At 41.4% G+C, this 17093-nt stretch overlaps 1 protein-coding gene across 2 annotated transcripts in view; it reads right to left on the bottom strand.

Moving 5' to 3' along the window:
* Positions 1-17093, bottom strand: part of foxp4 (forkhead box P4) — a 112769-nt gene that overhangs the window by 33642 nt on the left and 62034 nt on the right. For both annotated transcript variants that reach the window (XM_079482786.1, XM_079482785.1), the window contains 3 exons: positions 13110-13232; positions 7616-7705; positions 2575-2728 (listed from right to left, as the gene is read on the bottom strand). In XM_079482786.1, the coding sequence (XP_079338912.1) occupies positions 2575-2728; positions 7616-7705; positions 13110-13232 (367 nt within the window). The remainder of the gene's footprint in view (positions 1-2574; positions 2729-7615; positions 7706-13109; positions 13233-17093) is intronic.

Raw genomic sequence — 17093 nt, 5'->3', positions numbered from 1 at the left:
CCCAGTTTAATGTGCAGATGTGACCTATAAATAAGCCATTTTGAGATTCACTACCCCCAAAAATTGTAAATTGATTTTTTTGAGTGGCCCGACATCACAACATTATTTAAACCAATAAGTTCTTTCTGGTCAATGTTTTTTTTCTGTATTTTAGTATGTATGCAACAAATTGTTAACCTAATTAATATGCATAAGGAGTTGGCCAATCAGACGCCTTCAAATTAAATCTATGGCAGATTTACATTGTTTAGAACACAACATTAAATCTTTCTCACTGAAGCTCATAACTGTTTCTTTGACCCTCCTTTAACTCCATGCACCACAAATCTAAGCCTTGCACTAAACAAAAGTTTGGCATGGTGATCACGAAGCGTTAAGCTGAACCCGACAGATCTCGGACGCACCCTTTGGATAAGGATTAATATGACAGCAACTGGTAAGTATGAATATTGCATAGAAACATAAACAATAAATAAAAGATAATCGTCTGTCTAGTGAACTCCGTAATGAGTCACTTGGGTCCGTAACACTAGCTTTCCTGAGGAAATGACTCGACACGGCAAACAAACACGAAAACAACAACAACGGTAGGCGCCACACACGGATCAGAGAACAAATCCTTTTCAGCGTCAGCTACTGCCAAGCATGACTACCTAGAAGAATGCGCATGGTTGGCTGGCCAGTCATAATGGAGGGCTTCTCTTCAGGAAGGGATTGTGGGGAAATTCCCTGATTCTGCTCTGTCGCAGAATTTGCAGAAGGGATTCCATGAGCCTAGAGTTTATTGTTCTTCAATACCCTTGAAACAATGACATAAGCAACAGTGTGGGTGGGTGCGGGGGTCTAGGCCAGAAAGATGCCAAAAGTTTACAGCTGTCCTGAAAAATTATTTTCATCGACCCTGCAACCTTCCTCTACCTCCCCCAACTTTCTTTCCACCAGACTACTTTTCCTAAAAGCAGCCGTATGTGTGTGTGTTTGTGTGTGTGTGTGTGTGTGGTAGGCCCACTCAGGATGCTGGATGACGAAGTCTATGTTTTCTTAAGACCGAAATAATCAGAAATGTCGAGAGCAATGGGCAAAAATGAGAGTCAAGCGTTCTAATAAAAGACCTGGATCATATTGGAGGCTCTATCGGCAAGAGCGGTAAGGATCTCGGCATGGAAACTATCGGCTGCCTGTTTGTTCTGTCCTGTCGAGACTCCTGTAATGTTATGGCCGTAAAGTTGACGTGTCTTATTTCGGCAGACGGTGGCCAGTTTGCAGTCAAGACTCATTTCTGGTGAGGCTCATTGACAAATTAAGGAAAGTTGGAAAACTACATAGAACGTAGTTGAAGTAAAAAAAATATCCAAACCCCCCTTTCCTTCCAGTGTGTCTGGACCATGTAAAAGTCAGGCGTGCGGTCGGTATGAAACTTGCGTACGCTCACACATAAGCAGACCCCCGCCACCCCTACACAAAGCCCAGTGAATTTTGTGGCATATTTTACCTATTATCCAAATGACTGCCTTCCACAAAACCAACAATCAAGCTTCGCTTTTATCTCTTTATGAGCTGATATAAGTTAACAAGCTTCACATGTGGCTCTTTGGACATGGCTGTAGTTAGTCTCCAGGGGGCTTCATCCAGCTCTAATAGATTGAGATGGTAGTCTACTGCCAAATTTTAGAGGAAGCATACTGAGAGATCCCTTTTGCAGCCAGCTTTATTAGCATTCATCGTTGCGCATGTCAATTAACATTATCGAAAAGTAAAGTGAAACTTTTACGAAAACATTTTTGCTGACTAGAATAGATATGAAAAAAGAACAACAGGAAAATATAAAAGAAATCCAAAATGCTTTTTCATTACTAAAATTACTACTAATTAGTCATCTACTATTAATTACTAAGTAATTATATATTTTTTAAATACACTCTAGTACAAAATTTTTGTCGTCTTCATTAAACATAAAAGTGCATTAAACACAAAAGTGCCAGTTAATAACACTGAATGAGTCTCTAAGATATTAACGTGATAAACATTTGATTGATTTCTGCTAATGAATTTAAATTACCAAATGAAACCAAACCAAAGCTAATAAAAATAAATCACTGAATAAAAAACTTTTAACTATAATACCTTTTGCATGTTTTATGTGTAGTAGCGGGTCAGTCTGAGAGCACATGTGTGTTTGTGTGTGTGTCTGCAGTGTGGCTGACTAAGGAAGAATAAGTGGGTGGTGTATGCAGGTCTGGCCTCAGTCTGAGACCACCATCTGGTCCATGGCTACGGGTATGAACACAGATGCTGCATTTATTTAGCACGCTGCATTTCCTCGACAGCTCCAATTTCCTTTAATAGGCATCACTAAAGTAGAAAATCAGAGGTTGTGCTTTTCTGGCAGCTGAGGAAGAGGACAGAGCTGTGAGAAAGACAGACCTCCAGGTTAAGAGTCCTGGGGTTGTTGCACCTCAACCGAGGGCCAAAACTGACCAGCCAATGGAGACAAAGAACGAGTGTTGTACTTCAAAAGAACAGTTCACAATCATGTTACTGTATTTACTATCTTTCTGTGGTTGAATGGTATACCTTGCTGCAGGCTCTGAATGGGTACGGCTCCTTGGCCTGGCTGTATGTTCACCAGGCCCTGTCTTTGTAGATTCAGAAGGTGTTGCTGCTGTAATTGTTGCATCTGGATCAACTGCTGCTGGAAAGCCAGTTGTTTGTTCCCCAACTGCTGCTGCTGAGAGAGAGAAACAGACAGAGAGTAAATACGTTAAACAACAAAACAAAGGCATGAGAGGAAAAGATTTGGCAAGCTCCAGAAGGGAAAGGGAGGGATTAAAGAGACACTCATTGGCTTTTATAAGCCTTCAACCCTGTACGGGACATGTTTAGATAGGACATATCCTGGAATAGAGATGTCTTCCCCTTCAATCACCAAAGCACTTCCTGTGGTGGTCGACAACTAGCAGACAACAAAACGCTGGAGCTCGGTTCAAAGTGTGGAAACTCTATTGTAAATAAAGTCTCTCATGCAATAAGAGATAACACATTAATCTGAGTGACAGTTCCATGTGGTCGGGGGCCGACACCAGACACACTCGCAAACACGCTTGTTCATTCCTGCGTGTAGTAATCTGTTAGCATGCGGTCGGCGCATAATTAACACTGCAATAAACAGCGGCTAACAACATCTGCATGCAATGTTAAGCACACTCGCAGATTAGAAGAGATCAGATGTTTATCATTTTACCATAAAGTATTGGGGTTTTTCACTGTGTGGAACATTTTGCTTTGTGAAACTCGATAACCGTGAATCAAACCCTCTTTCATTGTTTCATAAATGGGTCTCGAAGCATATGGACAGTCATATCATTCAGCTCTCGAGAGATTTCTCTCTGCGCTCGCAGACATTTGTGATGGTAAACAAAGAGATGAAAACATGACTGAACCGTTTTATTACTTATGACATAAGCACTGTGAGCCCCAAGACAAAGCTTAAACTATATAAAATCAAGACACAAGTTTAAATATTCCTTTTTGATGTCTGGCCAGAGGTTAAAAAGCTTAAACACACTCAGATGGGAGGAAGAAGTGCCTGTTTCATGTTAAAATACTTTGTTTGGTTTGAGTGGCCTAACATGGTAACATTGACTCAACCGATAAGGTTTGAGTAGTTTGGAACTGTTAGGTTGAACAATGGCAGACAGGCAAGAGTGCTTGTGAAATCCCTGTTGAAAAAAAGAGATAAGCGTTCATTTCAGAAGAAAAAAGGTTACGATTTGGGAAGTCGAGTGTGTTTGTGTGTTTAAGGGTAAGTGCTATGGAATATATGGCATGCAGTGATAAGGTCAGGTGGAGTCGCTGTGATGAATGTCCTCCTTCCTGAACTAGCCCGACTCTGACCACAGTTTCCAGCTATATGCTTTTTGATGTTCCCCAAATGAGAGACGGGCCTTATCTCTTTCCAGATAACCGATGAGAAGTGTGGAGGGGAGAAAAAATGTCAAAGGGAGGGTAGGAAAATAAAAATAATTAAAGGTAGTTTCTTAATCTCACTGTCAGAGAAGTGTTTGAGGCTGCCGCCCGGGGCGCAAGTCCTCATGGGAAAGGGCCACACGGGTCAGCCTTAGCTGAAAGAGGAAAACACACTTGCTCTGTTAGAAAACCTTGTGACCTTCTACAACATTGGCAAATGCCTTCTTAAACTTCATTTTACAGTCTTGGAAGTGATTGATTTGTCTATTGGTTGCAACTTTATAAAAAGGGAGACATTTCAGCATGGTGCACAGCCATTTTAATAACAATGAACGTCTTTTTATACTTTCGTTACTGTATTAGATATAATTTTATTAATAGAGAACATTTCTCTCACATAATCTCTCAGTTTGGATTGTTTTGGAGGCACACTTGAAAGGCTCCCTATTTAGATGGCTCATTAGATCTCGAGACAGGGCAACTTTTACAAAGTCCACAAAACACAAGACCAAATGAAGGGAAGTGGGGTAACGGCAATATTAATTCTGTCTATCCCTCCTCCCACTTCCCGTCCAACTCTCTTACTCCTCCCCGCCCATCTTTTTCTCTCCTTTCTATTTCCCTCCCTGTTTCGGTGCCATGGGACACAGTTCAAGTTCTTTAACACATTGTGTCTGCACGCTGTTTACATTAGATGCAGTTGAGTGGCTGAAGCTAGCTGAGTAACAGGCCTGTCAGCTTGATTTATGAGCACATCAAACAGAGTTTGGGCACGCCAGGCCCGACTGACAGCGCTACTTCATTAGACTGACTCCAGGGTGACTCCGCGGCTCAACCGTCAAGCCAAGAGAGAGAGAAGTAGTGAGAGAGAGAAAGAGAGTCAAATAATAAAAAAACAGAAAAGGCGCTAGAGTCTGGATTCATGATGCACAAATGTGTGTGGCAACCATCTTTCACTCCTCCTATCTATCTCACCTCTCAACCCAGCCGAGCTGACTGGCAGCGACACGGGCGGCAATTAAAGTGTCTTTTACCGAGAGAGTATCAAACGTGTCATCAGTCCATTTACAAGCACTTTACGAAAACAAAGTCCAGAGTTTCAGCGTCCAATTTGAATCGCATAAACAAACCGCTTTCAATGAACGTTGAAATTTTACGCTAATAATGACGAATGAAAATAAAATCTATTGAAAACAGCATTGCTTGAGGAGCTGGTATTATGGCCAGAGATGTGGTTAGTGTTTTGAGGCTGCGGTGTGTTTCTGGGCAGCTGCGAGTGTGTCGATAACTGCTTGCAGGCGCGAGCGAGCTGTGTACCGTTGCTGCCGGCTGTGTCGTCCCGCGAGTCTACATGGGGGCAGTGGCACGGTGGAAAAAAGAAAAAGAGGCTTATGAGGAGAAAGGGTTTTTAAAGAAGTCTAAAGGGATGAGAAACGCCACACATTCTTCTGTTGCTCTCTTTTCTTTCTTCTCCTCACGCCTGACTGATTCACTTTTAGTCCAGCACTGTCAGTGTACTCCTCCCTAGGGGCCTGCCGCTACATCACTACACGACAGACAACACACACAAAACACACACACACACCGAACTCAGACACAAAACCTCAAACAGACTAAACCAACATACTTTTATCTTGTTTCCCTTTCTGTGTTACTCTGGAACCCCTTCATGTTTAGAACTTAATATCTCTTATCTCCATAACCAAGACTCTCATGAACACCAAGGCCCTAAACTCACAATATAGAAGTACATGAATTTAAACGCTTTAAAGCGATAGTTCACTCAAAAAAGCTCTGCCATGATTTATTTACCCTTATGTATATGATTCTGACTTTTGTGGAACACAAAAAAATATATTTTGAGAAATGTTGCAGTGGTTTTCTGTCCATACAATGGAAGTCAATGGGGGCCAATGTTGTTTGGTTACCAACTTTCATTAAAAAATGAAAGAACGAAAGTCTGCAGAAGAACGAAAGTCATAGGATTGCAATGACGTAAGGGTGAGTAATTTTCATCTTTGGGTGAACTATCTCTCATCTGCACTTAAACGTACTTGCACAGCGTATGTTTTTGGCCGACACGCTTACACAAAAGCCTTGAATAAACGTGAGCCGACCCCAGGAGATCATAGCTGACCGCTGCCCTCCCAGTTTAAATTTCTTGCCTCTTTCCACTCCACGAGTACACCATCTCCCCTGCTCTAATATTTAATAAGGAAAAATATCGGAAAAACTCCAGAGTCCTCGGATAAGGTTAGCCAAGCTTTTTTAAACTCTTCCCCTCCCTCCCTCTCACTTTCAACCCTTTTTTTCCTCACTCTCCGTCACATTCCCTGACTATCTGTGGAAAATGTCATGAGACCGGTCGCATTTAAAGAGAGCGTGTGGGTGCGGCGGTTCGCGAGTGTGTTTTGAGCGACCAGTGCATTGGCCACGCATTTGCTCTATCAGTCATGATGTTGTCTGGTGGATATCTAAAAGTCTTAATCCCTGTCCACCATGGCCTATAGCATCCACCCCCTCCCACTGCTTACCACAGTCTCTTTCACCTGCTATGAAGGCAAGAGCTCATTCCTTTTCTGCCACACACACATACAGTTCAGCTAATAATTAACATGTTGTTTGCTGTTAAAATTTACAATGAATAAGCCGCTAATGTTTAACTCTTGTTTAACCGAAACAAGCACATTTTGCACATGTCGATATGGAGCAAACCTTTGTATTCCAATCCAAATAAGGTGATTTTAAATCAATAAGCGATGAAATGCACGGTATTATGTTGTGCTAGACCATGATCAGGTATCTGATTTCTTAATTTCTGCTCTACCAGTTTGTAGAAAAAAAACTGTCTTTTTTAATGATCTTGAAGTTTTTTCCCACAATCCCCCTTGTTCTAGATCTAAAACCTGCATCTTGCCAGCAAGTGTGCTAGCAGCTAATCTGCTAATCTTGACGCAAAGTCTTTTGTTGCTGCAAACCCTCGATCGAATTGCATCATATATAGTTCATGCCACAGACACTCATGCCGCGCAAGTTTGGATTTCATTTGACCGGCAGATTAACGCAGATCTTCCCGTCTCCCATGGCGCGCAGACGGGCGATTACGTCTCCGCCTTTGTTGTGCTGTAGTCTTATCCCTTCATGATCCAACATGATTCCCTCCTCACCTTCATTACCCAGATCAAGTCCTTCTCCCCCTCAGCTCCTTAATTGACAATTAAAGAAACTCGTCATCTCCACCATAGTGGCTTGTATTAGGGATTTTCCACAAGGCTTAGGAAGCGGCGACTTGTAAATGAATACTTAACGAGAATTAGTGTGGTAAGGTTTGGAGCATGACTTTGGTCGACAGCAAAGAAATGAAAATCCATATTCCCCAAACGTCTTAATCCGCATTTTTGAATTGCCCAATACACAAATGCAATCGAGTTGATAAGAAGATATGAGAATGAAACGCATGGAATTTTGCTAGTGGTTATTTCATGCAAGGCTCAATGAATACAGCCTTTCAAAGGACTATGTTGACTGGCTCATGCATGGCACTGGTCAGTCATTTAACATATGACCTATTCTAGCCTTATAAAGACATCTTGAGGATGCTCACGTGGGGTGCAGTGAGGGTGAAGTAGGGTGGGCGGGGCTTCCTCACCTCTTTGGCCTGCTTCCCTGCTTGCTGCTGCTGCTGGGTTAGAAGCTGGAGATGCAACTGCTCCTGTTGCTTCTTATAGTATTCTTGCAGCTAGAGAGAGAGAGAGAGAGAGAGAGAGAGAGAGAGAGAGAGAGAGAGAGAATTGAAGAATGGACATTGATCTCAGCTTAAACAAATATTGAGTGCTTAGTGATTTATTTATTTATTTAACAGAACAAAATGGGCTGGGCTATGACTACATGTATGTTGTAGCCATGACTGGAAATTACTAGTTCACTTAACAAGCGTTCTGGAAAGCCATATTACCATAGGTCATTCTCTTAAACTGAGAAAATGTACTGCAATCATATCAATCTCATGACACTGGGTATCCAGAATGAGGCATCAGGGTGCAAAGAGTTGCCGTTGACTAAAACTACAGGCATAAAAAAATGAAAACAAGATAAAACAAGATCAGCTTCTTGCTTAAGGGTTAAAGTGCCTCCATAATAAGGCACATTCATCTTTTCTCAGCATTCCTCTAAAAGGCATCTAACACACCTGGCAGGTGGCGTATGAATGCGTCTTGTAAATCATCTGTGCACCTTTTTCCTGACGTGGCAAACCTGACAGCATGGAGACAGCCTTATTTATGATTGACTGAACTAAAACACACAACACCTGTCTAGGAAAGCACTGGGGAAGCTTGCCTTTCGCCGCTGATCTGAGAGCAGCTTTTGTTACCCCTTGAGTAAAAGTTACGATCGGGATACAGGTGGTAGAAGCCAGTAAAAGATCAGCAGAAAAAAGGACACTTTTGGCCTCGAGCATCTTGAGAGATTTGAAATGTAAGACAGCTGCCTAACCAAAGCTGACCCGGTCCTGCTACTAATCTTGCAATTATGTGAAATAAAATATATTAAATACAAAAAGTCACAGGGTTTTTAAAACAAAACAGCTCATTTTGTCATGTTTCTCAGGCAGGCGGTTAACCCGTTTGCTTGCGTGAGGGGTTTGTGTTAGGCTAATAAAACACAAGAAATGTGTTTACTCACTGGCTACTGATTCAAAGCTCAGCTGAATGGGCCCCTATCTCCCATACACAGGTAAACAGAGACCTGTAGTGCTTTATCAAAATAAAACACCTCACCATGGCACACCTTGCCAACTCTGATTAAAAGCTTTGGGAACAATCAGAGGCATGTGGGAGTCAATGAAATAGTGAATGTGTGCGGTTAGGTTGGGGGTATGTTCCATACTTAAGAACAATGCATCTTATTACACAAAACGGAAAAGAAAACAGGCGTGTGTTGGGCAAACAGTGCACATTGGATTAATCATTTACATTACATCACTTATTAATTCTTTGAAAGAAAAACCTCAAAAGGAAATGCTGAAAGTGTGTTTAGTTGTGCTTTTTAAGATATTTCTCATGAAATCTCGCTGTCAAGAGGTCATACATGATTTTCTTAAAAACACTTGTATCAACAACTTTTCTTTATATTAATTTAAAAGAAGGTTTGCTTTGTTTAAGGGCATTCGTTTATAAACTTTTACTGATAGTTTAAGACAATTAAAAGTTTTTACAAAAAGGCCTTTAAAATTCTTATTAACGTAACCATTTAAAACGGTCAATCTCATAGCATTTTTTGCTAAAAAAGTTTTTATTAATCATACATAAGACATTCATTCTTTTATTAATAGAATATTATACATGTAAGATTTCATTAAATCTGGAAAACTACCTGTATCGTTAATGAGAAGGGAAAAGTACTTGTACACAGTGTGATAAGAGAATATAATTTAAAATATAAAGAAAAATATAATCTAATTTTAACTACTTAGCCATTTGAAAAGTAGAAGTAGATGTGTTTCTTTACATAAAATAAAACTTAATGTAAATATCATTGTGTGTGTTTAAATAGCGTTTTAACAAGAGTTCAGTCATGGACTTTTCTTTCCTTCACAATTTCGTAATTTTTACAATACATGGATATTCTGTTATGTCAATTTTTTCATTTGAGAACGTCTACGAACATCCAATTTTTTTTCAGAATATTTTAAAGTTAATCTGTTTAAATTACAATATATAATGCACTCAGTAAAAACGGGACACGTTACGGTTATGAGAATTTCAGCAGAAAAAGCAATAAAATACACAAATAATAAGTTCCCATGTCAAAATAACTTTGTCGTCCAAGGTAGAGAACACAATTATCTTGATTTAAATGTTTTGTGTTATTTATAATTAAAATCTTTACTACCCTGAATTTGAGGTTTGCTATAAATGACAAAACGTAGACTTATTGTAAAAAAAACGTATCTTGTATCATAAAAGATCAAATAAAACGTATTTTTGCTTTTGTTTTGAATTGCAGTAAATAGTACTGAACCAGACCAGACCAGACCCTGACCAGAAGTGCGCTTGATGCTCACCTGAAAATGTAGTAAATCTAAGAAGAAATGTTTAAAACGTTTAATCTAAAAGAAGTAAATGAGTGAGTTTTATTTCCAAAATGTATGTGTCATTTAAATTAATATTTATTTCTTTAAAAGAGAGAAAACATGAAAAGGCTTTCTGTTGCGCTAGCATGTTTACTTTTGGCTATTAGAGCTAGTAGCTATATTTTACAGACTCTTAACACAGGACTGGCTCACACCCAGTAACACTGTCATTACACATCTCAAACTGTAGCTCTGACTAACCGCAGAATCCACCGCGGACCGCCCGCTGTTTGTTTTACTTTCAGATTATTAATTTACTCAGGAAAGCCTATTAAGATTAAAATCTCAGTTTCGCACGGATGACCTATCTGACATGGAAGTACATGTTGACCGAAGGAGCAGAGCACGGGGCCCTCGGACAGACTGGGGCCTTACAGGAGCGCCTGGGGACGCCGGCTACAGCTGGTGAAGAAAATTAGAATAATGACACTCCCATTAACTCCTTATCACACATACTGGTTACAGATAGGTTAATGTTGGCTAACTCAAGGCTGTGAGGAAAGAGGTTCTTAATAGTGAGCTACATACAGATTAAAAATAATAAATCTAAATGTAGGTACGAAATGAAACCAACGAGAATGCCTTCAATTGTTACTGACCTATGAATTGTAAACAAAAAGAGTCAACTATGATGGGCTATGAGGGGTTGACAGATATATCTCTCCTTTGACTCCTTTTCCTGTAAATCTTTAGGGAATCTTGCCTTGTGCTGACCCGAGCATACACAAATCTTCCCTTTAAAATGAGGCTCATCTCAACAACGGAGTTCACCTTTCCAGCAATACTAAAACTCTGTCTGCATGCTACAAAAGCACCTCACACCACTGCGTCTATAAATGTCTACCTCTTTCCAACTTTACAGGATATTGAAGGTGAGCTACCTGCATATCAGATGCCGAGCCCGGGTCCTGTTGAGCAGAGGAAGCCACCGAGCCGTAGGGTGTGAAGTTAAACTCCATTTAACACGCTAAACACATTCCTTGCAATATGTTGCCCTTTTTTCTGTCTCGCTGCGGGTCGAGTTTAAACTCTCCTCCTCGCCTCGATGCCGCCCGCCTGTCGTCTCTGCCTTTCGCCCACTCATTACCCCTTTTATTCATGCCAATATGAAGCTGAATAGTTGCGGAAATAATTAAAGAATAATTAAGGGTTTTTTAATGATTTGATTCGCATGCCTCTTTCGCATTAACTGCTCGCCTTGAAAAGCATTCACCTTATATTCCCATTATTGTGACCTTGGTTTTACTTAACAGCAGTGAGGGGGATAAAAAAAAGAGGAAAATATATCAGCTGGGCTATAATTAAGGGTTGGAGGGATGTAAAGGTTAACTCACACATGCATAAGTGCACACACATACATAAACACGCTCGCTCTCTCTCGCCGGCTCAGTCTTTGTATGTAAAATCTTGCTTGTAAAGGTATTCACAAGCAGAAAAACCCACTCATTCACCCACCCACAGCGGGATGAGATCAGGGACAGATTGCTGTGTGTGTGTGTGTGTGTGTGTGTTGGAAGGCACTTTGATTGCTCCATTTGCCGTGTGTGTGATAGTGAGCATTAAGAGCTGCTTCTCACATGGTTCATCACCAGTGAAAACCATTAAACCCACTGGCTTTTACTGGATATGTAAAATGGCCCACTATTTCAATTTCAAAATCCTCGTTAAAAATAGAAGAAAAACGAGTGGAATAAAGTGAGAGAGGGGAGGCGAAAGGACCATGCGTTTCTTCCTGAACAGCTGAATTTTGATTCCGGCGAGTGACTCCTAAAACATTTTGTTAGTTCTGCTCGGTGCAATTTACAGTGGCCTAGAGCAGCCGCTTCCCCCTTGTTATTAAATCAATTCTGCCCTCTGTCAAGCCCAAAATTAAAAAAAAAATCTTTATTAGGGGACGAGGTTTCGTAGTGATGCCTGACCCATTTTCTGTCCGGGCGGAATGTGGAAAGGTCACGGGCAGAGGGTGTGCGGATTTCTGGGACGGTTGCGGTGCTATGTTAAATATCTGAGAGACGTACGAAAAACGGAGTTGTTTGTTTCTTCATGTCTGCACAGGGGCCGCACCTCTGGCCTCCAGGCGATATCGCAGCGAGATAGCAGAGGCCGTGCAACTAATAAACACAAAGAATGAAAGAGAGGGAGAGAAGGGTAGGTGAGAAGAGATACGGAGTAGTTTGGTTTTCCCAGCTGTGTGAGAAACTGGTGTCCTTGCTCTAACATAAGCTGCCTCTGACCGCCGGCAAGTTAACGTGTAGCGGCACCAGCCAAAGAAGGCGTTGCCAATGCTAGTATGCTAGTAAACACTGCACATAAACGCCGGAGCCAGTAAATATCAAAGCCGGGAAAGATATGATTCTGGGCATGCCTGTGAGGATGCAATCAAAGTTACAGTGTGTTTCTGAAATGTCATTACATTACACACTTTGACATCTACACTCACACTCTATTAACGTGAACCGCAGGTGAATGCAGCGTGCATTTACTGCGCGGCCCTTCAGCAGTCTATAAAAGCTCTGCTAACAGCTATACAAGTGAAGGACGTCGGTCCTTGCAGAAAATGTTAAACCCCCGTGTTGAGTTGGCAGACGTAAAACAAACGGCATGAGCAAAAGTTTTCTTAAGGAACTGTGGAACAAAGTGTTCATGTGTGTTTATTGACCAATTTGTAAAAGTGTGAATGTTTGTTTAGTTTATAATTTCTGGTGCAAACTTGGTATCAGTTTTAACAGGGTGAAGGGATAAACATTTTTAAGTGATAAATGATGTGTTTTACATTAATCTGGCCGAACCACCACGGAATTTAGGGTGAAAGGAGTAGTGAATTGCATAAGATTTTGATTAGTCAAATAAACTTGGTCACACCAACGGCCTAAATGTACCTTTTTTAGGTTTTTGTGAGGGCATGTCATGTCTGAGCAGGGCAGACATTTAGAAATATTGTTTTAAACTCTGAGCGTGGTGATTGCCTAAGAGGCCATCAGTTGCTAGGGTGCTCGTGTGTGTTTGATACCTGTTGCAGCATAAGGGCTTGTTGCTGTTGAAGTAAAGCTTGAAGCTGAGGTGGAGAGAGGATCTGCTGCATCTGCTGAGGAGTTATCATCTGTGGAGTCATCATTGCCATGGATACCGGCACCTATGGTAAAGAGAGAAGAGACAAGGAGATACTGTAAATGAAAATTCTGTTATTATTTACACATCCTCTTGTCATTTCAAACCTTAATGACTTTCGTTCGTCTGCAGAACACAAAAGAAGAGTTTGTAACCGAACAGTACTGGACCCCATTCACTTCTATTGTATAGACACAAAACCAATGAATGTGAATTGGGTCCAGTTTTCAAAATATCATCTTCTCTTCTACAGAAGAAAGTCAAACAGGTTTAAAATGACCATTTTCATTTTTGGGTGAACTATCACTTTAAGAGATGGGTTTTTGACTGGGTCTCGGACAGCAATCAATCCAAAATGAAACTGACCGTATAGTTATGCAAAGTAACATAAAAAGCCTTTTTAATTCTCTTAATAAAATAGAGAGCACTTTCCCTACTCCTGGACTGCATCAAAAAATTATACAATTGTCAAATTGTCAGCAATTTGGCTACTATTAATATAATTTAGCCTGATGTCATGCTGTTTATGCATAAGCAGGTGAGTTGGAAAATAAAAAAAGTTCATTGTAACGTTTGTTTTTAAATGATAAGTTTCCTACCAAACAATTGTCGTACTGAATTGGGTTGTCCCTCGCGTGTTCCTATGTAAAAACGAAATCCTTCAACAAAAGCACTGCTTTAAACAACACATCTGTGTCCCCACACCTTAACTAGTAACAAAAGCTTTTCTGTCTCTCTCTATCTCTCAAACATCATAAAGGAATGTTGTTCTTCATTTTCATTAACTCCTTATCCTGTACGAAAAAATGAGTACACAAAACATCATCCCTGTTGACACAATAGAGCTCCACACTGCTTGCATTGTCAACCCTGGCAGCTTTTCCAAAGCAGAGAGATAGAGAGCAAAACTGTTGCTCAAATCTTCCCTTGAGTATCTAGTCTTTATCAGCTTGAAAGTACTTCAATAAACATATTATTATGATTTGCTATCTAGAGAATCACATCTCTGGCAAAAATAACAAACAGTGCGATAAGATAACTATCGACAGGAAGCAACTTGCAACAGTGTGAAATAGAGAGTGACATAAACAGGGCGTAAAGAAGGAAAGCGTGATGCTTATCTTACAGCATGTGCAGAAAGAGAGAACGGGTGAGAGTGGTATTGACAAAACTGAAAGCGGTAGAGAGCGGCAGGCTGCCTGTACATGATTACATACGTTAATGCAGTGGGACTAGCCACTCTGTGAACTTCTGGGCAGCTTTTTAACGGGCCAACAATTTCCACTAGTACAATTTGCGGCTGCTTCCTCAAATGCAGCTAGTGATCTTCCACAACGAAGCATGCACGCACACACACACACACACGCGCACGTGCAGCCGCTCTGCGGCGCTCCATTTATTTTCCTATTTACTGCTTAAGGGCCAGAACTGATCATCTTCATGCAACTGCTCAATAAAAATAAAGCTATTTACAGGCAACGACTGGCTTAACCTGACACACAAGCGCAAACTACCATCCCGCATAATATGTACATTTATCTACATTTTCCACTCAAAGGGAATAAAAAAGACAAGCACCGCTGTGACGACTTCCCAGTCCACTGCCAGTCCGATCTGATATTTGCATTCATTTGTTTTCATGTACCGCCTGAGCGCTCATATTTTCTGCCATTTATCTATTCACAGCTCGAGGGCTCTGCGAGGAGGGGCACGGGAAGGAAAAAAGAGGGAGAGGGCGAGATAAGTAGGAAAAAAACGAAGAGAGAGAGAGAGAGAGAGAGAGAGAGAGCTGTCAGATGCAAATTAAATCTGTAAAGAGCTGATTTGACTTTGTAAACAAGATTGGCGGTAAATACAAACGCTGTCTCTATTTCTCATGGGTTGAGACTGAGAGGGTAACATGCTTTCGAGGAGCGTGGTTATCGGCGCGGGCGCGCAGCCGGCGAGCCTTGTCCGATATTTATTGCAATCGTTCCTATCGCAATCAAACTAGCAGCACATGTCCTCACACTCTTCAAATCCTTCCCAGCCTCTGTGATGGAGACAAAGAGGCGAACTTATGTACTCTTTTATCTTGTCTGACACAAGACCGAGACGCATATTATGGAAAGGCGTGCCATTCACATTGATTAATTATAGGTGTGATGCAGGTTAGACTAGCGCTTACAGCAGAGTTAGCAAGCATGGGCATATTTAGGCTGCGTTTTGATGTGTTGTACTGCCATCATTTTGGCACACCACTCTGACGTCTTGTATAAAGGGTTAAAACATCAATGACCCTACAATTGCGGCTTTGAAACAGAGCATGTGCACACAGAGCGCAAGAGGTGTTTGAAATGAAGCCAGGTGCAATATCCAACCTGAGGGCCCCGACAACCCACAGCAGAACGACTGTTGTGTCTGTGTTTTTTGTGTGAATATCGGGTGAAAAAGAACGCTAGAAAGGGCAAAGAGGGGGCTCACTGCGTCGGGCGCTTGGCGTCACGCCAATTTGCCACGCGTGGCTGTTTGTCACCGGGAAAGAGCGAAATGAAAACCGGTAATTAATTGCTCCTCTGCATCCCATTCTCCCGCGGTGACAACCCATACATTCTATTTTATACACACGTTCATTGACATTTTGCAGGCGTAATAATTACCAGAGTTATAACACCTTCTATTGCAGCACGACAGAGGGATTGACGAGCAGACTGAATGCTAAGTTGTTAAGGTTTGACGCCATTAATTGCCCCTATAATCTAATATCACAAAGGCGGACCATTACACACCGCGAGCGGAGCGTGCAATTCGACACTACGGTTTCAGAGCATCGCACGAAAACAAAAGCGCACCATTAGGGACTTGACGGCCGCTGACAAAAGCACGGCACAATGCGGAATTATATTTTCATTCGGCTTTGTCTCTTGCCATAAATGATTCCCCCCGTTCATTTGGAGCTGAATAGACCCGGTAATAGAGGAGACGAAACCTCAACCATTTGAAGTCAGGCATTTATTAAATGCATTTAATTTTTTCTTCCATTTCCCCCAACCCCCCTCCTTTAAATTAACATGCAACAGGAAAGAAAAAACGAGAGGGATGTTTGGCTCAATGAGCACCATGCTGTGAATTATTAAGCCTGAAAACTCATTTACTATATTTTTTTAAAACAATGGGATGAAAGTTAAGATGTTTTAGATTGGAGATGATGTTGAAGTTGAGATGAGATGTATTGTACCAACTGAGCATATAAGAATTTGAAATCATATTTATGATTTAAAGTTTGGTGGAAAGATTACACCGAACCAGGCTTTCTCACTTAAACCCACATGCACAGGCATACACCAGTCAGAAGTTAGGGGTCACGGTGTCATCTGCAGGTGGCTGATCTTTGACCTAATGTTTACAGTAAGCTGACTAAATGCATTTCACGTATCAGATCAAAGGTCAATACGATAAATAGACCCACATGTAAACCTCCCTCTCCAGACTTTTTAGACCCTAGCAAGAATTCAACAGTTTTGTGTGTTTAAGTGATCATAATATAGGGTGTGTATACCATGGCCGTCCCTAAACCCCTCCCCATACATATGTGACTGTCTGCTAATGAGCCAACTTCACTGGCGCCTCTGGAGCCTCCCACCACCATTAAGATTCACCAGGGCTGTCCACATGCGCCACGTACAGCTACCCACTACTGACAGGGGTCATCTTCAATACAGAGAGGGAGAGAGGGAGAGACAGGCTAAGAGAGAGAGCAGCAGGGGAGACGGGCGTTCGAAGGGAGTGAAGCAGTAATTAGAGGTGCTATTTGAAAAGCGAGTTTAACTGATTAACAAAGAGAAGAGATGGGAAATGAGGAAGAGAGGGACGCCGAGGTGCAAGAAGAGCGATGCGTCCCGGAGGG

The sequence above is a fragment of the Barbatula barbatula genome, assembly GCF_947034865.1.
Source record: "Barbatula barbatula genome assembly, chromosome: 20".
Classification (NCBI taxonomy): domain Eukaryota; kingdom Metazoa; phylum Chordata; class Actinopteri; order Cypriniformes; family Nemacheilidae; genus Barbatula; species Barbatula barbatula.
This window is presented reverse-complemented; position numbering and strand designations above follow the sequence as displayed.